At 45.9% G+C, this 26227-nt stretch overlaps 2 protein-coding genes across 3 annotated transcripts in view; both read right to left on the bottom strand.

Moving 5' to 3' along the window:
* rgs12a (regulator of G protein signaling 12a) overlaps nucleotides 1-21655 on the bottom strand; it is a 32478-nt gene extending 10823 nt beyond the window's left edge. Inside the window, exons 1-8 of one of the 2 annotated variants that reach the window (XM_047048858.1) lie at nucleotides 21170-21655; nucleotides 18676-20596; nucleotides 16952-17050; nucleotides 3771-3792; nucleotides 1679-1851; nucleotides 1310-1402; nucleotides 817-960; nucleotides 43-225 (exon numbers count right to left, since the gene is read on the bottom strand). In XM_047048858.1, the coding sequence (XP_046904814.1) occupies nucleotides 43-225; nucleotides 817-960; nucleotides 1310-1402; nucleotides 1679-1851; nucleotides 3771-3792; nucleotides 16952-17050; nucleotides 18676-20481 (2520 nt within the window). In that variant the 5' untranslated portion in view covers nucleotides 20482-20596; nucleotides 21170-21655. The remainder of the gene's footprint in view (nucleotides 1-42; nucleotides 226-816; nucleotides 961-1309; nucleotides 1403-1678; nucleotides 1852-3770; nucleotides 3793-16951; nucleotides 17051-18675; nucleotides 20597-21169) is intronic. The other variant, XM_047048857.1, reaches the window with a different exon arrangement.
* Nucleotides 21656-22232: 577 nt separating this feature from the next.
* On the bottom strand, nucleotides 22233-25829 carry msantd1 (Myb/SANT-like DNA-binding domain containing 1). The gene is made up of 3 exons (XM_047048859.1): nucleotides 24296-25829; nucleotides 23151-23441; nucleotides 22233-22905 (listed from the first exon to the last, which is right to left on the bottom strand). Exons 1-3 carry the CDS (start codon nucleotides 24544-24546, stop codon nucleotides 22611-22613), a joined length of 837 nt encoding a protein of 278 aa, XP_046904815.1. The 5' UTR covers nucleotides 24547-25829; the 3' UTR covers nucleotides 22233-22610.
* Between the last annotated feature and the right edge of the window lie 398 nt (nucleotides 25830-26227).

The following is a 26227-nucleotide window of genomic DNA, read 5'->3' as shown; positions in this document are numbered from 1 at the left end:
AGATTCGCCGGTCCAAAGTCTCAATCGCGGGCGACTACCTACCTTTTTAGGCGTGGAGAGGTTTGATCGATCGGAGCTGGCGCTGTGCTTAGAGGGGGCGGGGCTGCAGGGGATCTGGTAAGGGTCGGGCAGCGAGCGGCCCTCCACCTCAGCCAGCATACACTCCTGGTACAGCGAGGACTTGAGGAACCTGGAGTAGCTGTCGAACTTCATCAGGTTAAAGATCTACAGAGAGAGATAGGGAGAGAGAGAGAGAGAGAGAGAGAGAGAGCAAGAGAGGGGAAAAAGAGAGATTGAGAGGGGAAAAAGAGAGAGGGAAAAAGAGAGAGGGAAAAAGAGAAAGAGTGGAAAGATGGAAAAGAGTGATGGGAGAGGGAAACAGGGAAAGTAAATGAGGAATGCGAGAGGAGGGGAAAAGAAGGAAAAAGAGAGAGAAAAGGGGCAATAGGGGAAAGAGATGGGAGGATGAAAGAGAAAGAGATGATAGAGAGACGGGAGAGAGAGAGAGAGAGACAGAGAGGTCTGGTGTTAATACATGGAAATAAACAATTTTGACAGGTGTTATGACAGATGTCAAACCCGTTGGGATTTTGTACTTTGACTAAATGGAGATGGTACAAGTTAGCGCGTATGTGTGCGGATGTGTTTGTGTAGGAACAGATGGTTGAAAAAGCCAATAATCAAGCATATCACAGAACAACACAACGTCAAAAGAACCCCAACCGATTCCATTTCCCCCCAAAAAGGCATCTACCGCATAAACGAGAGCCCACGGCCATGGATGCATTATTCGACGGAACCACGTGCCCCTCTCACCTGGAGCTGCTGAGTCATGAACATGTCTGGCCGCGGGGAGGTGAGGACGTCATCCGCCAGCTGGGCCTGACTGTCGATGTTGACTGGCGTCGTGGCCTTGCTGGACAGGAAGCTGTTGTAGATCTCGCCCGCCCTTTGAGAGAGCTGGAGAGAGGAGGGGAGGCTACGTTAGTCCGACAGCAAGCCTTACGACAATCGCAAAACCCAATCTTAGTCCTGATGGAGGGGGTTGTAACGCCGCGGGGCGTCATCCCTGGGGCGGGAGGTCGAGAGACAGCGGGGGGGGGGGGGGGGGGGGGGGGGAGTGGGAGATAGGGTTAGAGGTACGTCATAAAGGATAATAAAGATTTTTTTATTCAAGACAGGCCCACCTGATAACGTTTGAGAAGCGCCCTCCTAATGCTTTAAAGAGACTATTATGACCAGAGTAGTGACGAGGCGAGTTTGACATTTCTTCTTCTATGGTTTGCTCGTGATTTGTGGGGGTCCTTACCTGCTTTTTGTCTGTCGCAGGTACATGACTGAAGTATTCGCAGGCCTGCCAGAACAAGATATTCTCCTCACTGAATTCCTTCTTGAGGAATTCCTGGAGACAAAAAAAAGATGTCTTCATTAGCCCTCTATTGATTGTCATTTCATCTGACAAATTAAGGCAAATTCCACAACCACACAATACTAAGTTACACAGGCGGCCACGATCGATTCTAGCGGTCTGAACACAGACAGAAGCTGCTATAGATTTCCTCAAACAGAATAAAGAACGAGAGAAATCGGAGACAAAGAGTGACTTTGACCTTCCAGTTGCTGTTCCGACTGGATAACTGAAACTGAATTCCCCCCGGGGGCGCCCACTGCTGCTTACCGAGAAGTACCGCACCCCCAGGGGGTCCTGGAGCAGGCGTTCAAAGCAGGCCGCCCAACTGGCCACACGGCGCTCCGACAGCCTGCGGTGGGCGCCCGCGCCCGGCAGACTCCCGTTACTGTTCAGGCTGCTCTGACTGCAGCACCCCTGCAGCTGCACACTGCCACCGTAGTCTGGGAACAAGACCGGGGGGGGGGGGGGGGGGGGGGGGGGGGGGGGGGGGAGGAGAGGTGGAGGTTATAATCTGCAGGCTGGAGAGAGATGAGTTCTGATCTAGAGAGGTGGGGGGAGCAAAAGAGAAAGAACGCGAGAGAGGAAGAGAAATAGAAAGAATGATGGATATTAGAAAGAGAAAGAGTTAAAGATGGAAAGTTTCTCTTTGCGATAAGCTACAAGGACTAAGGAGGGGATGGACAGAACGTGGGTTGACAGAACGGAGAGGCGTCGGGAGGTGTGGAAAACGGAGAGGGGGGGGAGGGGGGAGACTGACACTGCTGTGCGTGCCACCATCCATGACCTCCCCACCAGTAGAACCCAGTGCTAGGGCACAATTTCAGAACGTGGAGGAACATTCAGGAAGGTTCAACAGAGTGGGTGGATGGCGGAGAGAAGAAAGGTGACAGAGAACACGGTAATTATCTCCAAGAGGCTATGAAATGGAAGCCTCGCCTAATATTCCTCATCAGTCAAAGTGGTAGGGGGTCATTTTGGTCGAGAGAGAGGCAGAGAAAGCTGTACAGAGAATAAAGGATGTAAGGAAGAGGACACATGTTTGAACGGGGGGGGGGGGGGGGCATGTGGAGTAAAGAGAGGGAAACGAAAGGGGGTTTATCTAACACCAGGGAACAGGAACTGTGTGAACTAGTCGCTAACATCCTCAGTACCTGCTATTACGACAGCAGATGGCATTTTCAAAGCTGCGTGCATCACCGAGCAGAGAGCATGCAGGTTCGAAAAGACAAGAGGGAGACAGCAAAAGGGTCTGTCACCAGAAAGCTCTAGAACAGTCAGTGGGAAATTGTCAATGCTCAAGATGTTTTCCTATTGAAAACGCACACAAAAAGTGAAAAACGCAAGTTTAGTCTTTGAGCATGGACATTTATGATTTACAAAAGGGTCCAAAGGGATGTATTACAAATGGGTGTAGCTTTGCTTGCACACCATTTTACATGACACTTCTGAAAGCAATTCATGACGGGTCGTGACAGATAGTCTTGCAACACTGTGGGAGGTGTGTACTGCATACAGTTTAACCATAACCGGTGTGTTTGAAAGCAAACTGATTCAGAGCATGAGTCATCCAGACCATAGTCATAGTCTCAAACTGAGAGATAAGCAGCTGAGCCTCGCAAAGCTATCTGGAACAACTTCCTTTTCTATTAGCTTAAAGTTAAATCAACACATTTTTTAGCTGGTTGCTATGAAAGGTTTTTTTTGGTCTGGTATTGGTTTGGCGATAAGTTTCCCCATTCAGATGTTTGGGGGTTCTGTGTTTGCCAACTGTGAGTGTTGGAGTTGTTGGCTCACTGCATCAAGAGTATTGGGTGTCTGGGAAACGTCTTTCTTAGAAGAGGATAAGGCACACTTCCCTTGCCTCAATGACCGCTTTAGCGTTAGCAAACATGATTAAACTTTAGTGAAAGGGAATACAGATAGTTAAAATGCTAGCCCCGGGCTTTGGAATGGCTCTTTGTTAGGCTACTCTACCATGAATGAGTTGCCATCTTCTCTTGTCTGCTGGTATTCATCTATTCAACAGTGATGTTGCATGCTGTAGGAAGCGGTATAAATGCACAATAAAAAGCTAACTAACAGAGAACTGTATGAGTTTACAAATCAAGGTAATAGGCGCAATAATTACTATTGTTCCACCCCAAAACACTTACTATAACGAGCTGAAGACTAGTTCCAGCAGGCTTCTTTTCGATTGTTTTGTCATGCTCAATGTGAAGCTCAGTTGGTTAATTATGTAGCTAACGTGCATATGTGCAGGCAAATTAAGTCTGTGCTTGGTTTCCCCATTTTAGAGAAAGCAATCGGGAGGAAGCATCAAGAAAGTTTGAAGAAGTTAAAGTTTCGGGGTTGTACTCACCACCATCGGAGGAAGCGGCAGACTGGAAAAGAACAAAGAGAGACATGAGTGAGAAACTGCCCTCATGACCTCCTGCTTTGACACAGGGAACTGGCGCCTGGACAAGAGAGGGTCCCTCCAAACATCCCACCAATCAGTATCTGTGTGTGTGTGCGTGTGGGGGTGTGGGGGGGTGAGTGTGTGTGTGAATGGGTGTGCTGGTGAAAGGGGGTGGACCTCCAGGTCTTACACAGAGCCACTAATGTAGAGGTGGGTGGAACCAAGGCAACAGCTGTTCACACCTTCAGACCCAGGCCCTCCCCTTGACTCACCACACACACACACACCCACACACACACACACACACACACACACACACACACACACATACAAGCACACACACACACACACACAAACACACATACAAGCACAACCAGAGATGGTATTGAAAACATGTTCTCACACACACCCCACAAAAGCTTATTTGGTTCCACCCCCCCCACCCCCCCACCCCCTCTTATTGGTGTCGTGAGCTGCCACGAGCTAATCACAGGCACCCACTCAAGAGGCCATCCCTGGCAGTAACAAGCTTCTATTTAGATGCTAATTCCGGGGATGAGTGGGTTACGGGGCTATACAGGTCACATAATGAAAGCTCAATTGGACGAGGACCATTAAAAACGCGCTGTAATTTCACAGTTTGCCACAATTTCACAGTTGGCAAGTGCTTGATAAACACAAGTGTCTGATTGTATGGACAGCCCCGAAATATTTAATTGGTAGCAAATACACTCGGAGTTATTGGGACAAATGCGAACTAACCTGTTATATTCCTTCAAAAAGTACGATCTAAAGCTGCAATGTGTGGCAATTCAGACGGGTAAATGCAGAGGAGGGAATGGAGAGGAGAATCTTGCAACGCCGTCCAAGAACACCCTTTAAATCAGTGTGTCGGAGGACTCATTTGAAAGCAGAGCCTATTTTCAGATAAGCTGCCTTCTTGAAAATCGGAATGTTTGAGGCAGATACGTCGAGACAAGACATCTCTTGCCAGGAGAGTGTTGAATTAAGCAAATCCATGATCTCTCACGCTCCCTTTGCAAAGATTGTTTTTGTAAACAATATTAGGGAGAACATGACGATGTTCGAAGAAGCAAATAAACTCGTGCTGTTATGTTGAGGATGCACACTTGATGGACCGGAAGGATCACTCGCTAACTTTCATCACCTCAGCATAGTTCACGAATTTCTTTGTGGGGTCTATTTTTAGAGAAGGTAATGGAGTGAGCTATTTCTGCCGTCTCAGGGACATCTGCATGATAACCTCCTCTTCCGGGGGCTCCATCAGGTTGGAACCAGCGGAGGCCAAGCACCGTACCATGCCCGTTCTCAGTCTGCGGACACCACCAGTTGAGGGTATGGTTAGAATACGGTCATATGCTCCACTGTGGTCCTGTTCCATTTTGGGTGTGACCACATGGAAACGTTACAACAGGGTTGGTCCCTCCTCGCAGACAGACGTGGGCCTTGGGCCGTGGCCTCCACGGCCCTCTTTACGACCGCAAGTGCTACTAAAGTGAACCCACCCCGTGGTAGGTTATGTGGTTTCCAGCTTATACAGTAAAACAGTCGGCAGAGCTCAACTCAATGGAAAACAGCCCACTCAAACAGTGTTTGTTTTCAACGACGTCCTGCAGCAATGCTACCACCCAAAGTGCAAATACAGTCAACATCCAACCAGGTCTAAGTCAGACGTCTAAGGGAAACGTATAGACAGGTCATATTTCGGACACGCACACGGGCAACATTTTGTTTGGAGAAACACCCCGAAATCCTGGGGAAAGTTCAAAAGTAGGGTTCTTGTGAGATCCTGTTCTTAAAGATTGAGATCATTCATGACCACTTGTTGTGTGAGTACATAACAGACCATTTATAGTGAAACTTACAATGACACTAGCTTAATATTGGTCAATTCAATTCCCTTGTCGCCTAAATGTGGAGTGTGTGTCGAGGATACTAAGTCCATGTGCCATGTCAGAAGGATAGAAATATAATGTGCACTTCACGACATTGTTTTTTTACAATAGATTTTCATGTCAGTATGAACCATTATAGTTGTATAGCTCCGTAAGCCTGGCTGTCTGTCTGTGTGTGTGTCTGTGTGTGTGTCTCTGTGTGTGTGTGTCTCTGTGTGTGTGTGTCTCTGTGTGTGTGTGTCTCTGTGTGTGTGTGTGTGTTTAGCCTAGTCCTAGACCACACAGACATCTGTGTACTTGTAAGCTCGTTATTGCTTCCACACCATGCCATCCTCTGTGAAAGGCTCAAGTGTTGGCTGTTGTCTACACAACTGCCCTGCTGTCTTCCTCTATTCACACCTCCGGTGACCCCCCCCCCCCCACACACACCACCCTAGGACAAGATGGTCAACATGGGTGGCTGTAGGAGGGAGGGGACCAGGGGCTGGGGGGAAGGGGGGGCTTTTGATCCTGTTGTTTATTTTTATGCTGTGTCACTTGCCACAGTGATGGCCCAACAAAAGCCACGTCTTCTAGCCACCCACCAGATGGCCGTAATCATGTTCGAGGCCACAAGATGGTCTTTTGACACGGACCCATTTTGAAACTTTGTACTGTGGCAGATAGGAAAAAATGTCAAGGCTCGACGGAGTTTAAACAACTGTCCGATACAGAGCACCAAGGCACAGTAGTCACAGTGGGCGCACCATCACAGAAGGACAAGCCTATAAGGCTACCATTCCATGCAGGGTTATGGACAGCACATGACACATTCACATAGCTCTCTTCGTCCAACCGTTCTTTGACAAAGGTAGACCTCAGAGGCTACAGCAAAAGTTGCTGACAAGGTCCCGTTTACCCATTGGCCGATATAGGCATTGGTCACCAGGCCCTTCTTAAGATGCACCCGGTTAACAGCGCCTTCAACCCTCTCACAAGTTGAGACAGTCTCCCACAGGACTATGAAAATAAACGTTCCCCACTGTAGAGATCGCCTAAGACAGCTGTTGTGAGTGGGAGAGAACAGTTGAAGAAAGAGGAGAGAGAGGGTAGGGGTAGGATAATGAATAAAGCAGTTGATTTAGCAAACCCAGAATACTTCCCCGCCACACAAAAGAGAGTGAAACTATTCGTTGACTTACTTTGTTGAAGGGCCAGGATTTCTTGAAGGATAGTCTCTTTTTGAGACTCATTGTTCTCTGCCCTGGTGCGCTAGCAGGCAGAAGGATATGTGTGTGTGTGAACGCATACCTGAACGCTCCCCACCCCAAAACTGCTAGCCGTGTCTGTACAAGTCTGGAAGAGAAATGTGACGAAGTACTGGACAGGGAGGGTGGTGGTGGGGGATTCCATTGCCTATACTCTGCTGCTGTTACCGTGGTAACCGGCAAGGCACTACATACGGCTTTAGCCGACATTGGCGTGAGGGACTGCAGATGAAATAAAGCATAACTCCCTCTGCAAAATGTCCAAACCACATTGCCCCCCTTGCTTCCCCCCCCGTTTTTTTCCGGTTGGGGTTTTCTCTGGGCACGATTTCACGGGGTGGAGGGGACTGGACTGCAAGTAACTTCGGAACAAATGAAAAGCATATGGTTTTTCAATTGTGTATTAAGATTTGTCAAAAATCACTCAACTTCTCCAAAAAGGTCAAGGGTTCGACGCTGAGGTTGAACTTTTTACCAAAAGCAATTGGGCTGTAGAAAGGAAAGTATGTGAGCTTCGCTGAAAGTCATCACATGGACTATTTCAGCAGTTTGAAAAGCACAGTTTCCTTCCAGTAAAAGAAAAAGAGTTTGAAACCTCTGGCACTGCACTGGGTCTCAATTCGCTGCATGCTCCTGCTCTCTGGCAATCTCTGGATCTGTGTGCAAACTGCTCACGACCCACTCTATTTTTCTAAAGCATGGGTGGCCCATTCCAAGGTTTTCCCATAGCTAATGGACAGGCCTTTTTCATTTCATTTCTCGATCTTGAACACTGAGTTCCCATGATGGACTCGCTACCTTGGAATTGTCGTGTGATCTCATGGTCAGAAACAGTACGGCTGAATTTCACAGTCCATTTTTTTTTTAAATGCATTTTAACATGGTGTTTCCTATGAACAGCCTTGCACTCTTCATACCAATGAGGTTGTTAATCAGCTGCCTCTCTTTACTGCTGTCATAGATGCTTGACTACAATCACGCATTTTCCCCTCTGGGGACGTCAGAGGCCTACTAAGCTGCGTGTGTGTGTGTGTGTCTATGTAACGATGGAAATGCTGTTAGGAGTCAGGTGAACTTGTAAACGGTGGAGAGAAGAATCCTCCTGGCCTGAATGACCTTTGACCTCTCAGGGTCAGGGGCGTTCACCCCCAAACGTCTGACCGTCTGCAGTGAAATGAAAGCCATGTGGATATATTCAAAGTGTCCTAAAAATTCAGTTTAGCCTGTGAGTCGCTGGGGTCTTTTGCACACTTTGTCAACTGATGAGATTCAAAAGGCAAGAACCCTCACACGTGAGACTCGGTGAACTTCATGTCATCTCTTCTGAACACACAAACAAATGTGTCAAATTCGCCAGGCGACATATTGCATGTAAATAACAGCAACATGCAATGTTAACAAGTAAGGGTGTCCTTGGACAAGGCACTTCACCCTACTTGCCTCGGGGGAATGTCCCTGTACTTACTGTAAGTCGCTCTGGATAAGAGCGTCTGCTAAATGAATACATGTAAATGTAGTGGTGCTCGCAGATCAAGTTCAATGCAAGTGGGGACAAAGAATCGATGTCTGCCATCTACCGCAGATGTCAGATTACACCCGAAAATAACATCAAGAAGCGCCCTTGGAAGAGACTTCCTTTTTGGAGAGGGAGGGCAAGGGTGCGGCGACTGATAAGATGGAAGAGACATTTCTTCCCAAATCAAGTGAGGAGGGGAAAAAAAAGCATCCGCGAAATGTGAGTGCAAAGTCGGGACAGACAATCTGGTGTGTTTGCTTTTTAGATTAGGGAGTGCTTGAGACGGGACACAAAATTGTTTTCATTCTGAAAATAGCGTTAGAGCCAGTAGATCTGCTAGACGCATCGCATTATCTTGAATCTGATGAGCTCACAGTGTGTCTGTGTGTGTGTGTGTGTGTGTGTGCGCGCATGTGCGTGCGGGCAAGAGTGAGGGATCAAGGATGGTAAACAGTTTTAACATAATGAGCTTTTCCCAACTCTGTGGGCAGAGCGTAGGAGAAAATGAAAATGAGGACGCGCCAAAGATGATCAGTTTGCACCAATTAAATTCTAAACTTGACTCATCCCTTATAACATAACTCCCAGCTGAGGATGCAACTTGTATCTTTTTGGTCTGTTTGGTCTGTTTCAACATGAATAGAATCACCAAAGTCGGTATCACCAGTCTAAATAAGGAACTAGCATCTTGGAGATCAATCAGTGTCCTAAGTAATGCCTTTTAGAAACAAGAGGGCCTTTTGACTGTCACTGAAGACTGCACTAATTTACAAGACACCAGCCACCATTGTCATGTGTCATCGCTTAATCTCCATGATCTGAGTTAATCACATTGGGTTCTCCCTTAGAGCAAGCTACTTAGTCGCCACAGATGGAGACAACTTTAATGTGTTAAGACGGGTTGTACCTGTGTCATTCTGTAGTACGTATTACGTTTTGGACAATGCTATGTTTATCATTTGTGTTTAGCTATGTTGCACCTGTTCAATTGTGTGTGCGTGTATTGTTTTCAGTCTTGGATGAAGCTAGGTTAGCTTTATTTAGGTTTGGCAGTGATAGCAACACCAACAGGATTACTGTATGTTGCTGCATTCCTCTCTGAAGAACTGTTTACCTTCCTCACTGCTGATGCCCTACTTCTTTCAGGGCCATGGAGATGAGAAGCTAAAGCTAATTCCACTCTAACCTTGACTGAACCATAACAGCTACACATTGACCCTGACACTGTAACACCGGCTTCATTACCCGCAGCCGCAGGATTGTCCGTCAATGCAACACATGCGTATCCAGGCTAGAAGCTGAAGTGAGGAATTATGAGTCATAGAATCCAACCACAGACCCGCACCATCCTGAAAACTGTTACACAAGGTATGGATCTGGAGACCTCCAACCCAGGGATCCCCCTTGAATGATGGTATGGAGGCTCCAGTCCCATAAGCCTTCGGGGTAAGCAGCTCTGGCCACATCAGACACTACCACACCCTCATACCCCTTTTCTCTTCCACAAACGACACCAAAAATGGGCTTTCCAACCTGAAACCTGACCCGTATAATTAGTCTTTAGATACTCTCCCCCCGCCACTTTCCTGGCCACCAAAATAACTCAAGTACAGTGAAATGTAAGTGGTGTTTCCAACATCAGAGTTCTTGGGTGGGTTTGTTGTATGATGAGAGGGCTTTCCGATTTACTTGAGTTTCTCTAAAGGCATAGCAAAATAGACCATGGCATCACATTGAGGATGGACAAAGTCACGGTGGTTCACTTCCTCAGTAGGATTCTCTATGCCCCGACCTTATGACCCACGGTTTAGTTCTACGGGTTGTTGTTTGGGAACCTGAGCTGGCTGAAGGAGATGGGGGGGGGGGGGGGGGGGGGGGGGGGGAGGGGGGGAAAGGGGGGGTGGGGATATTGTTTAAGTTGGTCTCAGTCTACCCCTCAACCCACCCCCCACAAGCTAGGGCCGGGGGATGCCGTCTAGTCCTCATGGGTATTTGGCAAGGGAACAAGTTCAGGGCAGCTCTCAGCGGGTCAGAAATAGACATTTCTGGAGGGAAAAGCACATAGAATAGGACAAAGTCAATAGCTTTGTTTATTTACGCATTTTACTGCGAGATGTCTGGATGATAGAAAGTCACGTGTTTGACGCAAGTGACAGAAAGATATAGCCAACTAAGGTGATCCGAGTATGTCTGAATTCTCCCATAATACCATTCAATATGCTTATCTATTCATGATTCATCCTTTCATCCACTAAATCCATCTGGGTAATGTGCTCACCCTTTGAGAGTTTGAATATTAGATCAGCGGTGATGATCTAAAGGTCAGTTTCCTTTTTAACCTCATAATGGTAGAGGTAGAGCGTGGGGGAAGGTGAAGAATGGCTAGATCTGAATTTGCATGCAGGTCGTTACTTCCAAAGCTAACCAAAGCTTAGGCTGCTGCCGGTTACAGCAGGATCTCCAGGATGTCTTTGCTCAACCCAAAGCAAGTAAGTCCCAATAGGCTGACTGGGGCTAGTGAGTCATTCCCACAACAAAAAATCCATGGGGAAAGTTATTGTTCAGGTTGCCAAACCACCTGTTTGGCAGCATTGGGAGACAACCTCAGACAGCATTGGGAGAATCACGTCGCTTTCCAAGCGATCCATGTGTAGGACTTCCAGAGTGTTACAGAGACAGGACCTTGGCACGGTTCTTAGCTGTTCGGTGCCAACGCAAGGCCAAAAGATAGCGACCACATTCACTGGGTTTCTCTGCCATACGTTCCCTGCATCCATGCTAGTTCCAACATGACAGCCTCTGTTACTCAATGTCAATGAAACATGTGCGTACATGTCCAGACACACTAAACTGATTTATATGTCTACGCTTCTTCTAAATGACGACCATCTACGCCCTTGGTATTGGGTTGCAAACATAGCATGAATGTGAGTAGCAGTAATAGATCCAAAAGTAAATAATGTGATTGGGTTCGCCAAGGAGCGGAATCATTTCAAAAGCCTCCATATCTGGAGAGGGAGAGGCTGTCTAGGGCAGTGAAAACAATAGAAAAATCCAGTCTTGTCGCCATCCAATATCCACATTCTTGACAGCAATGTTGACAGATGATGTCATGATGGTGTCGATATGACATCCTCCTAAGGTTGTAGACCGCAATGTACAATGCACATCAACAAACCCTTCCCAACACATGCACATCTGACCTGACGTGGTCAAGACAGGGATCTGTTTTCTCTGGTTATCGTGGCCTAATCCCGGCCACCACAATCCCATTTGGTAGCGTAATTGGCCATTTTGTATTTAGAATCATGTCCCCGAGCACAGCTAGCAACTTGGCTAACTCGAAGAAATCTTCCATATTAATGTAGAGCCAAAACGTATTATTTATTTATTATCCCAGTTTGTGGGTAGAGAATATTTAATGCAACGAAAGGAAAAAAAATCCACAGTGGAGACATTTAGAAAATGTCAGCCTGCTTGCTCTTTGCGTCCCATAACGCTAGCCCGAGGACATATTTTGTGAGAGCGACTGTCCACCCACACTTCAGAGCGTGTCCTGTGATGTCAGCGAGATAAAAGCGTGTCATGCTCTTGCACTGACTGCTAATCTCCAAGAACAAACCCTTCTTATCTGTCTTTTCTAGGGAAACGTTAACACGGCGGAATTTCTATATCACAAAATTCGGTAAAACGAAAACATTTCATTAACACAACACACAACACAAATGCAGACATGTTTGGAAATCTGTCCCGGGGACTAACACAGAACAAACGGAGAACAAGGGGTGGACAACAACATTAGTGCCTAGACAAAAGCAGAACTGACTAAGAGCAAGCATGAATCACAGGACAGAAAAGGGGCAGTGCAACCCACAAGCAACCACATCAAATCTAACCTCAAACTCCAGCTGCATCATGGCAGGCTAAAAATAAAGTTTGGGACAGATTCTATTTGACAACACGATATCGCCATTCCTTTTCAGCAAACCTCACCCCCTCTGACAGCACTAACTCATTTCCAAAGGGTCACTTGTCAAATGAACTCAATACAGCTCAGTTCATTCAACAGCCACTAATGAATAGTTGATGAGTGGCAGACATGAGAAATTGCTCATCACTTCACTAAACCTATTAGTATGATGCCTAATTGGAATGCAGATTGTGCTACAGTACACGAAATGCGAAGAGGTGCATCTGCATAGAGCAGCACGGTTTGTTATGAGCACATGAGAGCCATGTTAGTCTAGAAGCTAACCAAAACATTCCTCAGACAGACCACACAAGCCAACCACTGTGAGGCATTTTCACGATAAAAAACATGAACTACAGAACCCAAAGAAGGGGAGAACCAGCTTCAGCGTAACGAAAGATACCAGTAGTAGACATGATAGATAAGGTAATTTAACAACAGAGGGATAAAATGCAAAGTGATTGAGAGAGAGAGTTGAGGGAAAGACTTACAGAGTTGATGGTTAAAGTTTGCTCCATGTATGGCGCTGTGTGCATATGTATTTGGCTGGCGTTCACCGCGGCTCCGCATGCCCCGTGTGTGTAAACAAGTCCATTCGCCGGCGCTCCGTCGAGAGTGTGTGTGCGTGTTTGCAGGAGGGGGAGCTCAAGAGGGAGGGAAAGCGTGCATGAGAGCCAGAGATCCTGACAGCTACTGGGAGTTCAAACACTCCCTCTCTCTCCCTCTTTCTCTCCCTCTCTCTGCTCCTGCTGTTGCCCGATTCCACTCTCTTGCTCCCTCCCTCTTACTCGCTGTTCCCTCCCTCCCCTCCCCTCGTCTTTTTTTCCCTCCTCACCGCTAGTGCTACGCCCCCGGGAGTTTTCCCAGCCCCATGCATGCACACAGACCTGTGCATTTCTAAACACCTAGACAGGGACTTGAAGCAACTGGTTCTGAGAGAGGGGACACAACTAACACCTGGTGCGTGTGTGTGTGTGTGTTTGTGTGTGTGCGTGTGTAAACAAACCCGCATTCTCTCTGCCAAACGTAGACACAGGAAAGCTATAAAATGCCCTTGCAAATACACAGGCGTTAGCTGCAACACTGCAGCAGAAAGCCCTCTCCGTTTCAAGTCTTTCAGAAGTCCTGTCAACTGGGTTATGTTTGCTGTTCAGCGTTCCCAGCGAAACCGCATGTGATGAGTTGGAAAGGGAAGCTTGTGATGAGGAGGGAATTGCAGGTTGGGGGGTGGGGGGGCGGGGAAGAACTCTGACAAGTGTGCCTAAATAAGCGAGGAGATAAAAAGGGGGCACATGCTTTGACTTGCCCAAACAGCAATGAAAATGCCAACAAAGGCTCAGCGTGCAACGAGTGGCTTCTCTCTCTCTCGCTCTCTCTCTCGCTCTCTCTCTCGCTCTCTCTCTCGCTCTCTCTCGCTCTCTCTCGCTCTCTCTTGCTCTCTCTCTCGCTCTCTCTCTCAAGAAACAAAATATATCCGCACAGACACAAGATGAGTCAACCACTGATCATGACAGCTTCTTTGCTGAACAAAAAGACAAGTGGGACAACTGAGAATCCGACCAAAAAACACCAGCTCGACAGAAGGTTGCACAACCTACGTGTCACAGGCGTCGTGTGAATTTTTTTGTGTGTGTGTGGATGGGGGCTACCGGCTGCATCCTTCACAGTTGCGGTGACGCACAGCACTGGCCAAAGCAAAAGGCAACAGGGCCGCACAGCTGCGTATCACTCTGGCTGGTTCTGCTCAGGGGTCTAACCACAGCGGAGGGTTCTAGAACAGGCCCGTGACGTCCCCCCGCAGTCCAGACACAGCGCGGTGCCGGGGCCTTATCACATACGGGATACGCTCAGCTTGAGGAATATGTTCCAGAGGAGTCAGAGGAGCCAAGAACGGAGGAGTGGAAATTGGGGACGTCGAGGCTAGACCTCATTTTCCAATGTCTCGTTAGGACATGCCTAGCAACAATGAAGAATGTGCATCATCAAGCATTTAGTGCCCCCTTTTCCGTTTTGCTACAGGGCCACAGCTAAGGAAGGAGTTATTAATGATATGTGTCCACTGCAACCAGACCTCATCTCTTCCCACCCCTTGCTCCTGTGTGATGAATGACTAGATATTCAAATAAGGGAAAGGGTAACACATGACTGGAAGGTAACTCAAATTTTATTATAGATTTTATGAGACAACCCTTTCCATATAGATGAAGTTACCTTTGTATGAATCGTAATCCAACTGGTATGGTAATGGTCTGCCTTTTCAGAGACTTTGGCAGAGCATCATTGATCTTTGCAAATCCTTGATGAAGCTAAGCCCTTGAAGTGCAAACCAGGGGGTGGTCAATAGGTGGGGATATAATTGCCTTTGGCAACCATAAAATTCTTTGACATGCAATTATAACCTGAAATGTATAGTGCCCACTATGACTTGAAACAGCAAGGGTAACTTGCAGCGCTCTTTTCGTCGTGGTTTCTCTGTTTTTCCCCTGCACCACACAGGGTATTTGTGAAATGGTCAAAAGGCGCTAGATATCATCTAACCACAGACATGCTAACAGTAACAATATCCCCAAGGAGCTCAGCTTTTCCGTTTGAACTGCCACCCTTGTTCCCAACTGAACTTCCCAGGCTCCCTTACAGGCAGCTGGAAGACTGGAGACTGTCTGCTGCTCATGGTGTGAGTGTGTGTGTGTGTGTGTTTAAATTCACTTAGCCACTGCCCAATGACCGTAATGTTATTTGGCTCTTAGACTAGACCACAGTCCCACTGATCCAGGAAGCCATTAAAGGAATCCTGAAACTGCTATCATTGATCTGAAAGTTGACTGGAGATTCCGACACACTGTAGAGGGAAGTCCCAAACCTGCACCCTGACAAAAGTGAGCCTCTAACCAAAATGTTGTCATTTTTGGCATATACAACTTCTGTACAGGGATTCTCAGCATCTAAACATAGAACACACTAAAACTTAGTAGGATAGGTATTACAAATGTGAAAAAATAGACTTAATGACTGCTTTGGACAGCGCAAACTCTGCCAAAACTGTTGCCATTCTGCTCAAGAACACGAAATGTATTGTCTTCAATAGGAAACTGCTCATAATGCAGCATTCATTCAGACAATGTCATTCTGATCAAGCCAGAGGCAAATGTTATGGAAATCGTATGGCATATCACATGGTGCATTATTTGATTATAGCAACAAGGCGTAAGGGCACCGCTTTGTTCAGCAGTTTTCCTCCTGCTTTGCTGTTTGAATCCAGTCATGAGCAGACAGTTCACATATTAGAACTCAGGCCTCATACACAGCTATCGCTGCTAATGCTAGCATGGGAAAGCCAGAGCACTGTATTGACGTCTTAGACATTGGCAGGATGTTCAACACCCTGTCTCTCTCGATTGGTGTCACGACAGGAGCTGACCCAGAAGACGCTGTGAGCTGTGCAAACACAACTCAACACCAGGAATTTGAGATGGACCAATGACATCATCGCTGCAGAAAAAGCTGGTTGTGAAATTCTGTCAGACCTAAAATGGAGTTCCTGGTTCGGGGGGGGCACACTGACCAAATGAGCAGCGTGTTCCCACCTTTTTAATAATGACTCACATCAGTAGGTATGGGTAGAAAATGTGAAGGCAAAACATTTCAGAACTGCAGATTTGACTTAAAAGTTGGTCAAATCATTTCACCACTACTTCAAATGGGAATGATTACTGACCGTTCATATTGGAACCTGGCCGTTTAGCCATGAAACATGCTCTTACGGTTGACATTTATGACAACCTGTGAAAACCTTTTATGATAACAATAGACCCATTCAGCGTGTGTCGGGGTGAGTCGAGAGTGGGTTTACAGTGGGTGTACATCTGTGTTAATGTGCACTATCAATTGGCACTCCACAGTTTGCAGTGTTTCAGGTCAAAACAAGAATGAAAACAAAAAAGGTGAAGTAAAGTAGCCCTGCAGTAAAGTAAAGAAGGTAGGCCAGTCGTACAATCTCCAACAGGAGAGAATGTGAGCATGTCATTCAGCGGTGCTCATTAGCAAGGCCAAACAAACAGGGCCAATGCCTCAGGCCCAAACACAAAGACCACTTTGTGAGCCACCCTCGCCGCAAGCATGGCACCCAATACAGAGTTCATGGGCAACGGAAATGAAAGGTCGAAAGAGAGCTGAAACTGGGACAGAATGCAGGGGTGGGGGGGGGGGGGGGGGTGTGGGGGGGGCCGCAAAAATTTCTGAAGCTGACCAGCTCTTCTGCATACAGGCTTAGTGAGATAGAAAGTACAGTTTGACGACAGGGCAAAACACTTCATTGTAAGCGTCCATTGTAGTACAGAGCCATTTACAAAGTGCCATTGAATTATATTATGCTGATTGAATTAGAGGTGCCCTCTGGTTAAAATGCTGTATAGTAATTAAATAAATGGATACTTGTAAGGGGAGCGCTGGTACACATTAACAAATAAGAAAAGTGAACTGGACATGGTGCTTACTTCGAGGTCATCCAACGATCGTGCCAGGCTCATCCGCTTGTTCCCAAAGGACCGTCGGGCAGAAGCACGGCCGACCCCAATGCCCCAAAATCTGGAGCTCTGTCATGGAACGAGGAAACGTGTTGTTAAACCTACATACGACTTGAAATGCCACTTGTCAGCATAGTTAAATACAGGAATGTATATTTTGATGAGCATCCTCACATGAAGCAACATTGTTATGCTATCAACACAGATTTGAAGCCAGCATTTGCTAAACAATTAAAAAAACACTTTGAAGAAAAGAAAATTTGATAAATATGCAAATATGTGTAAGTTACCAAGTGGCATCACTACTTTTGAATGAATTGTGACAGATTTGCCTTCAGAACCGTTGGTCCATATGCTGTGTCCTTAGCTAATGGGGGTCACGACACGCACGGCTGCCTAACTACTCCCCCCCCCCCCCCCCCCCGCCCCACCGGGACTGTGAATATGATTCACCACACACCAAGCTCTCATTAAGACGCATGTGAAACATCCGTAGCATTAGTCTCACCAATGCAGAAATGCAGAAAGGGGAGCATGAGGCTACGACAGACACTGCAAAAAAGAATACGGGCTGTCGGAGCATTCGGACCGGCCTATTACAAAAGCTTTCAATTCAACTTTGTTCGTTTCATTATTACACCTAAAATCAGTTAATTTCTTTACTGAATGCCGAGCGAGCATGAAAAATGTATTTTGCCGGGAGGCCTACTATTATAATGGTCGGTGAAGCTGAGACTAATGTTTGAGCTGGTATAAAGAATTGCGGGTAATTACCACCATATCACATGGGCTCTACCCTGTAATTTGCATGGCTTCCTGTGTAAAATTGCCTTGGAGCTGAACTGCCAAAGACCATCATGATGAGACAGATGCACGATTCATCCCCTGCTCTTAGGACAATTACTCTTGCTTGAATAAACAAGGAAGCACAAACAAAGCCACAGATAAACAGGGCATGTATTCCCATGTCACCTGACTGGGATACAAGGAAAACATTCAGGAGGTCTTTCCCTGCTCTCCGTTTTCCAAAATGGTCTAGAGGAAAATGTGTTTCTTTTCTCCAAAAGTGGCATTTGGGGAAACAAACCTCTCTTTTTTGAAGCAGAATGCCTTTCCTAAAACATTATATAGTAGAAATTGTGCTGTAACTTTGTCTTGTCTATTATGACAGCATCGTCAATCATGAGTGATAAAATATAAAGTAGCCCACTGGTATTGCATGTCACCTTCACTGGTTGCTAATGAAACAGGGACATCTGGTGGAGAATAAGGTAAAGCAGGTTAAACAGGAATTTGTGACAATGGCATCATTGAGAGCAACAAACAGGTGCCTTCACAGCTCCATTCACAGGCAATTGAGTGTTGAAATGGTCTTATTGGTCATATTAAGTGTCAACAGACCTTACACCCTTTCAGTGTCTGGAAACCTAACTCTGTAAGACCATTTAATAGTTCCTGTTAAAATGAATTGAAGTAGAAAAAATTAAAAAAACTACTTTAAAACAGATGTTCAGCAGAACGACCTGCAAAGGTATTTTGTGAAACACAACATTCACAATCAGTATCCACCAACTATAGCAAAGTCAGAAAGCTCCTTTGACTCAGGTACATATAATACCAAGTGATACCTTTGCTTCTCCAAATGCTATATAACCTGCACTATCAACAAATATGATAAAATGGATTCAACTCACCCTCATATTCCCATCCTTCCGGTATTTTCCACTCTGCTGTTCTCCATTAAAGACTTTTTGGGTCCACTCCCCCCTCTGAGGGACCTGTCTTGGGGGCAACATCATGATGGCCATGGCCTCAGCTGACTGGTACCTGCCTGCAGGTATTTGGTACATGGGGGGTGGCAGCACACCAGTGTTGCTGCTACAGCCTGACCAGCTCTGGGTAGAGACAGCCTGAACTTCTGGGTCTCCATTACGCCCCTTCGGCCACCTCTGCTTGACGGAGAACCATTTTTGGCTACTTCGGAGTGGGCCTACGAGGAAGTTCTGCTTTTTACCCAGAGGCAGTGGAGGAGGTGGGGGCTTGAACTGGAACTCAAGCCTGGGTGGGGGACCTCCATACAGACTGGTCAGGGAATCAGGGCCCGGTAGAGATTCCGAAAGAGAATGTAAGCTACTTTCTGGATTACGGTGATGGCCATTTTGCATGGGTCTGGAAGGCTCTTCGCCAGAAAGGTAATCCCAGGGACAGCTGGGGAGATGACCCCCGGGGTCGTTTCTGGGGGCAACGGGGAAATCCCTGTCCGCTCTCTCCTCAGGGGGGGAGGCGTTGCCGATCCCGCTGTCTCCATTGCTGCTGCCGCTGCCCTTCTTGCTGCCACGGCCATCATTCTGGGTCTGCTGGTGAGCTTCCTGGTCTAGTCTGGCCCTAAGCTTCTCCACAGCTGCCCCCATGTCGCTGTACAGGACCGACACAAAATGGAGGATGGATTGAGGGGTTTGGGGAAACTCCAGGCAACCAAGGACGTCTGGGTCTGGTGTGCAGTCAAAGCCAAACCGGCCGGCAACACCCAGATGTAAACCATGGTGGGCTAAGTCGGGGTCGATAAAAAAGACATGACATGACGCCTTCACAGGACCGCTCTCCAGGATATGGCCGTTGGTGATGTTGGCCGTGGTGACCAGGCAGAAGAAGCGCCTGTCTTCGGCACACACCGACCCCAAGATGAGGTTCTCAGCCGGAAAGGCAGCCAGCACGGCTCCGGCGTCGTCGCAGAGGCGAATGCAGTCAAACATAATCTTCATCAAAACCAGCTTGTGGGTGTCCTGTTCTGTCCCCAACTGTCGTATCCGTCCCCGGATGACCTGGAGGCAGGTGTCCTCGGAGTCGGTCATGTTCAGGGCCAGTTCAGTCGAGCCCAAATAACCCACCACCACGAGCATGTTTAAAATACTCCAGTCTGCGTCGGCATCATCTGGGTCAGTGAAAACGCAGTCGGTATTCCCGCCTCCAGGTGTCTCCTCCTCGCGATGAGGTAGCGGCGTGGAGTTCCAGGTTTGCGCCCAGTGGGACATGTCAGGCTCTGACACAGGCCTCTGTTTGGCTGGGGTCCCATGTACTGATTTACAGGGGGAATTACCGGAGTTGTCGGAAACGGTGCGAATAACCGACCTCTTCGGGGAAAGCCCTTTTGTGTCTGTACGGCTAAAGTCCTCATCACTGCCAATGGACTCCAACTGAGGCCTGACAAGCACAACCAAGTGCAGGGGACCTTTACAGGTGCCAATCAGCTGCACTACAGCCTCGTGGGACGCCTTCGATACGTCGGTTCCGTTGACACTCATGATGCGATCCCCCTGCTTGAGTCCCACCTCGTCTGCGGGGCTACCTTCCAAAATACCACTCAGGAGGCATGGCCCTCTTCCTGATATGGTAAACCCATATCCTGTCCGACCACGGACCACGTCCACTCCTCTCAACTCATTCAGCGAGTTTAGCTCCAGCCGCCTCCGTGCTCCTGCTGGTTGAGCCAGCATCTTCATCTCGTTTGCGGGGCGTTCTAGGACGCGGAGCGTTGGAAGTAGCCTTGATGTCACACTGGAGCCTTATCCGTCTATTGCCAACACCAATGTGTCAATGTCATTATGTATTCAGACACTACACAGAGGACAGACACCCATTATAAAAAGCAGGACAATTACTTTGTCGTTCTAAAGTAATATCTGTGGACTAACCAAATTGCTTACTATGCTTTTCAGGCTATTCAAAGTCTATGTCGTTTGTTGACCTAAGTGCATCCTACGCACTAGCTTCTAGACTGATACAAAATATTAAAATACAGCCTAATATAGTTATTTTCAGTTATTACTATTACTAATGTAGTCTACCAGAAGTCCGCTCAAATAGTGACCGTGTCTCTGGTCTGGACAGGCTGCAATTTAAATCCCATACTGCACACAACACAGTGCCAGCTGGCGGCCCCCTCCTCAAGGAAAGTCCAATCAAAGCCCTAACTCCATGCACGACGTGGGCTAAGCAAACTACACAGTTCGTGCGCCTCGATTTCGTTGCATTGAACCGTTTATTATTTATACTATTGTGAACATTTAGCTAATCTGTTTAAGACAACAACAACAAAAATATTTAGGATTACGTGCAACTACGTCACTCCACACATCTTTTAACAATGTAAGCAAATGCTTCGCTGATGAAGCTACTACAAAGTATTACCTCAAAGTTGAGTCTTGTGAGTATAAATCGCATATAACTCAGTAAATCACCGCTGTAACAAATCCGTGCATGTGTCGTTTCCGCATAATGATTTATTTTTTCAAAAGTTTCCCTCCTGTATTCCATATGGCAAAAACAATCACAGCCCGCCTCCAGTCATTGTAGGTAATCACAAAGCGTCTTTCATAGTAACCATGACACCGTAACGTCCAAAAGCACGTGATTTGTTTCATTGGGCAATCCCCCTGCCTGTCAGGTTCAATATTCAAATATTTGTGGTGATACTATTGGCTATGATTTGCAGAGTGCAGACAGACTGGATCAATGCAGCGAATGTACGTGTCCCACAAACCGCAATGCAACAAGGTTGAGAAATCTAATGTTATTCCGTTGCATATAATTAGACATGTGAAATACTCTAATAGAGGGAACACGTTATCATCGACAATCAAATGTAAATAAAATGCATAACGATTTCAATACCAGTTCATAAAGAGGTATTACCCAAATTCGCGCATTCTACTACCTTTTAATGTGGGTTAGGTTCTGAGAACCCCCGCAGCCACATTCCGGTTAACAAATAACATGTGTGCTTAGTGATCAAAGGACTGAAGCGGAGGCGAGGGTAGTCAAATCACATGGCTGATCCCACATATACGCCCTGCAGCAAGAACAGTTGGCTATGCTAGCTCAGAGTAAACCATGGGAATAATATATTGCACAGCAAACGTTATCAACAGCTGTATCGCACAAGTAAACTAAACTGAAATGGACTGATTTTAGTTATAGCATAATTAAACGCAACTCTTACATGAACCCGAAAAACATGAAAATGTTTACTTTAATTTCTCTCTCGAGGCACGTCTGATTTAAAACCTGTTCATAGTCTAATCTCTGGTCCTCCCACAGAACTGTTGCTTAAGCCTTATGCAATAGATATGCTCTTTTAAACTCTTCTCACATAACGTATAACTCTACGTGAGGCCTGTACTTGGCTTTGTTTATGTTGACTTATACTCTTATGTTAGAAAAGCAATGGCGATTTGAACAAAATCAAAGTCAATAGATCTCAAAACTGTCATTTAGTTCAAGACAACACAAAATATATTCATCAATACACATTACATGCATTATGGAACCACCCTCAGTACTGTACAATGTGCTAATCTCTAAAGATCAGTTGTCTTGTTTTGTGAATGGCCCCATCTTGTGAACATTAGAACTTGTATATTCACTGTGGTATTTTGTAGTCTTCATACTATGACTAATCAACATACTTTAGTCCAGGACCTGACATTTTCCCCATCTAACTAAAAAGCCATACTAAAAGATAAAAAAAAAGGTCATTAAAGGTAAACTTGCTATCATCATATTCGACAATGCCAGAGAGGAACCATTTCTTCTAGATCTCAAACAACTCATGACTGTGAACCCTGACCCTTCAACTCTGTCCCGTTTCTTTGGCCCCACCCTGGGCCCAGGCTTTGGGTGGGACGGTGGGTAGCTGGATCATCTTCTCCAGCAGGTTCATCATGCGGTCCTGGAGTTGCAAGCTCTGGACCTGGTGGAGGTTCTGCTGATGCATGACCCTGCGGACCTCTCTACAAGTTTCCTCCACCGCCCGGCTCACTTTCTTCTGCTCTACCAACATGGCCTCCATCACCCTCAGCTTCCTTCTCTTCAGAGACTGCTGCTTGGTCTCAAGTCTCCTCCTCTTTAAATGTGGCACATGGACACTAGACATGGAGAATATTTTCATTTTGAGAGAAGTTAGACTTTTTTGGTACAAAAAATGTGTACAAATGTGTTCAGAGACCTAAACCCAGTTTAAATGACATTTTGGTATGTCATTTTATCTAAAGGGCAACCAGTACAACCCCAATTGTTATAAAGCTGCTCTCTGAAACCATGACGCAGAGCATTTTAATGTATTCAAAACAGGTAAGAAAATCGTATTAGCCCCTGTCCCGGTTCCCTTTACCTGGAGAGTTCTGGAGAGTTAACACTGGCTGAGGAGACTGAGAACTCGTCCTCTTCTTCTTTCATCTCCTTTTCGTCAGATGTGCCTGTGTACTCAGGCAAGAAGCCCAGACATATGGTCTCTGGCTGAGACAGTAAGTTCTCTGGCTGCGAGGACGTGGACGGACCGGGGGACTGTCGTTCTAACTCGTTGGTTTGTCCATTCTCAGTTATCTTGGTGAATATCTTCTCTATGGCTTTGTAGTACGGCCATTCTATCGTCATACCTTTTGCCGTCATGCATTTCTGTCTCCTGTTCAAGAATTAAGTAGGAGTAAGTTGTGTTAATTTGAGTGGTCAGTTAACATTAGTGAGCCAAAGACCCAATCAATTCTGTGTCTCACTTGTACCTTTACAAATGTACATGGCAAATCTGTTGGCACAGAGAAAGTGGTTAGAGAACAAACCCATCTCCTAACTATAAAAGGCAGGTTTGTATGCGTGTGTGTCTGTGGCTCAATTATCACAAGAACCAGGCACTGGATGAAGTTCAAAATTGGCAGGTGTGTTGCTCAGGACCAAAGGACATGATTTACATGTGATGTTGTGTGGATGTGGTTCGCAATGAAATAAATACAAATACATATGTGGTTTCACCTCCATGTTAAGTATCACTGAGTGATGGAGCCACGGACAACGGGCTAGTGATAGGTTCAGATAAGTTTGTTAATTGTGTTAATTTTTTGGAGGAAGTGGGATTGTGTACAACATTCCATAGTCAATTCCCCAAATATATCCACCATCACAAACATTTAGCATATTCCAAAGGAAGAAATAATGAATGCATTGGGTCTTTTTGTGTAAGTCTTTTAAGTCTGTTGTTCATTCGTTTTCCAAATTACATTTGCATAAGTTCAGTATAGGAAACAGAAATTATTCATTCACCAGACCCAGTCGAGTGGTGAATGAATAATTTGTTTCCTCTACTGAGCCAATGCAACAGTTACAAGAAAAATGAATCAAAGACATACCAGAAGACTCGGTTGAGTGGTGAATGAATCATTTCTGTTACCTGTCATTTCCAACAGGAAAACCTACAAACTATTAAATTGGCATTTAAGAAATCCCATTTTCCCAAAACAGGTTATTTTGTTTCCTTACGCTCACCTGTATTGGAATGACATGTTTGTGATTTTCATCTTTATCTCCTCCTTGGGGCGATGTTCTCCAGTCAAGCTGAAAAACCTCTGAGACATCTTTTCATAGATCTTGGCATTCCGCTTACTCTTTCTCAATTCAAAAAAGTTTTTTTCCCACAGGGACAAAAGGGTCTTCATCTCTGCATCAGTCCAGTTTCGGGCCCTTCTGTGTTTTTCACTGTTGGCCTGCAGTAGATAGCTATAGTCTTCTGCAGCCATTTTGAAAGCACTCTCTCCTCCTGAGTGTTTGTTGTTGTCAACAAAAATATAGAGCCTTTAATTGCTCACTTGTCGTCCCTATATACCATAAGGTTTTTCTAGAAAGTCTATAGAATGTGGGTGTAAAATTCCACTCACCACACCACACTGCCTCTGCCGTTTTCCTGAGCTTAGCTGAAAGAGGACTCAAAATGGGGCCAAGGGCATGGGAGGGATCATGTTAAAAGCTTTTAAAATGGAGACTTGCGAGTGTGATGTCACGTTGCCCTGACAACCATGCTTGTACCTCCCCCTCTTCAAACCACTCCCTCTTTGCCTGCCTCTCACTTATTGCCATTATCATTACAAAAAGCTTTTAGCTGAAAGGCTCCGGGTGAGACAGATAACACAGGAAATACATTTGAGCCCCCGGGGGAGGGGAGCCAGCGCGAAAGAAGGAATCATATTTTTGTTTCCTTGGCAACAAGACCTTCAATTTGCCATTCAGTCAAGACAACGTTTTTTAAAAGCTTTTAATAACAGACAGATGAGTCTGCATTATGGTTTTCAAAAGTGATACAATAAACCTATTTGAGTTTCCTGTTAAAGATTAACTGGGAGTCACTGTTCATGTTTGCAAGCCAACACTTGAACAACCCTCCCTTCCCCCATTATGATATGTAGCTTGCGGAGCTGGCGGTTGTGAGGAGGGGTGTAACACAACACCCACTCCAAACAACCAAACTACACTCCTTTATCATACTGGAAAGCCATTTAACTTGACCAATCAGAGGAATCTTACAAAGGGACATACTTCTTATCTGCTTCAACAACACAATGAATTGACACAGACGTAAATAACAACCACGCAATTGGCTTCTCTTTCACAAGCACACGAGCCAAAACAATGCCCCTTTCAGTAAGTATTCTCCACCGTGAGCCCACATTTAAGTCATCAGATTAAAATGCTAGGCTCGTCTTTTACTTAACTTTACTCCATCTTTATTAGTGCAGTCCAGTTGCTGTCGTTGTCTTAACTCAGTTTCGCCCTCATTTAAGTCCTCTAAACCATCTGCTTTCTGTAAACTGACAGAAGGTGGATCCTGCTATGCCACTATAGGTCCTACTAATCCATCGTATCTGTCAATTATTCCCCTTTCTCCATTGTGAATGTAAAAGGAATTGACAGATGAATGTTGGTTTAATAGTTTCTTATGTCTGCCTGGCAGGTTGATTTCCACGTGCACAGAAAAAACAACCTTGGTTCAGATTTTTCAAAACTCATCAGACGCAATATTATGACAACTAGCAAGGATTGAGGATTGTTTCCGGTAGAGGGTGTTGCAGAGCAGGTTTTCATTTCAATTAAAGCATGAAATAATGTGTGGTAAAACAATAGCAAAATAACTCAATAGGTTTTCAACAATGTTTGAACAGAGGCGCAGCTCACAAAGACGAGGCTATGTATATTTGGAGGATGCACTGTTCGATCGCCTTGATAGACAAGGCCGTGTGTAATCTCTTTAAGCGTTATACCTTCCACTGTCGTTTAAGAATTTCCTATTTGCCCATTTCTATTGAACCAAATAAAACGTAATTTGAATGGAAACGAGTTGGTCGGATTTGTAAATTATTTTTTATACTTAGTGGTGATGGCTTAATGCTGCATTACATAGCCTACTATTCTGCTAGGCTATCTGAG

Source organism: Hypomesus transpacificus, chromosome 25, assembly GCF_021917145.1.
Source record: "Hypomesus transpacificus isolate Combined female chromosome 25, fHypTra1, whole genome shotgun sequence".
NCBI lineage: Eukaryota > Metazoa > Chordata > Actinopteri > Osmeriformes > Osmeridae > Hypomesus > Hypomesus transpacificus.
The sequence above is the reverse complement of the archived record's forward strand: the minus strand, read 5'-3'. Positions and strand labels throughout refer to the sequence as shown.

Bases quoted from the DNA above. Each gene is read 5' to 3' on its own strand.
- msantd1 (XM_047048859.1), bottom strand. From the start codon at position 24,546: ATGGCTGCAGAAGACTATAGCTATCTACTGCAGGCCAACAGTGAAAAA. The intron at 23,442-24,295 runs GTGAGCGTAAGG...ATTCTTGAACAG, and splicing joins AACATGTCATTCCAATACAG to GAGACAGAAATGCATGACGG. The intron at 22,906-23,150 runs GTAAAGGGAACC...CTCCATGTCTAG, and splicing joins AACTCTCCAGAACTCTCCAG to TGTCCATGTGCCACATTTAA.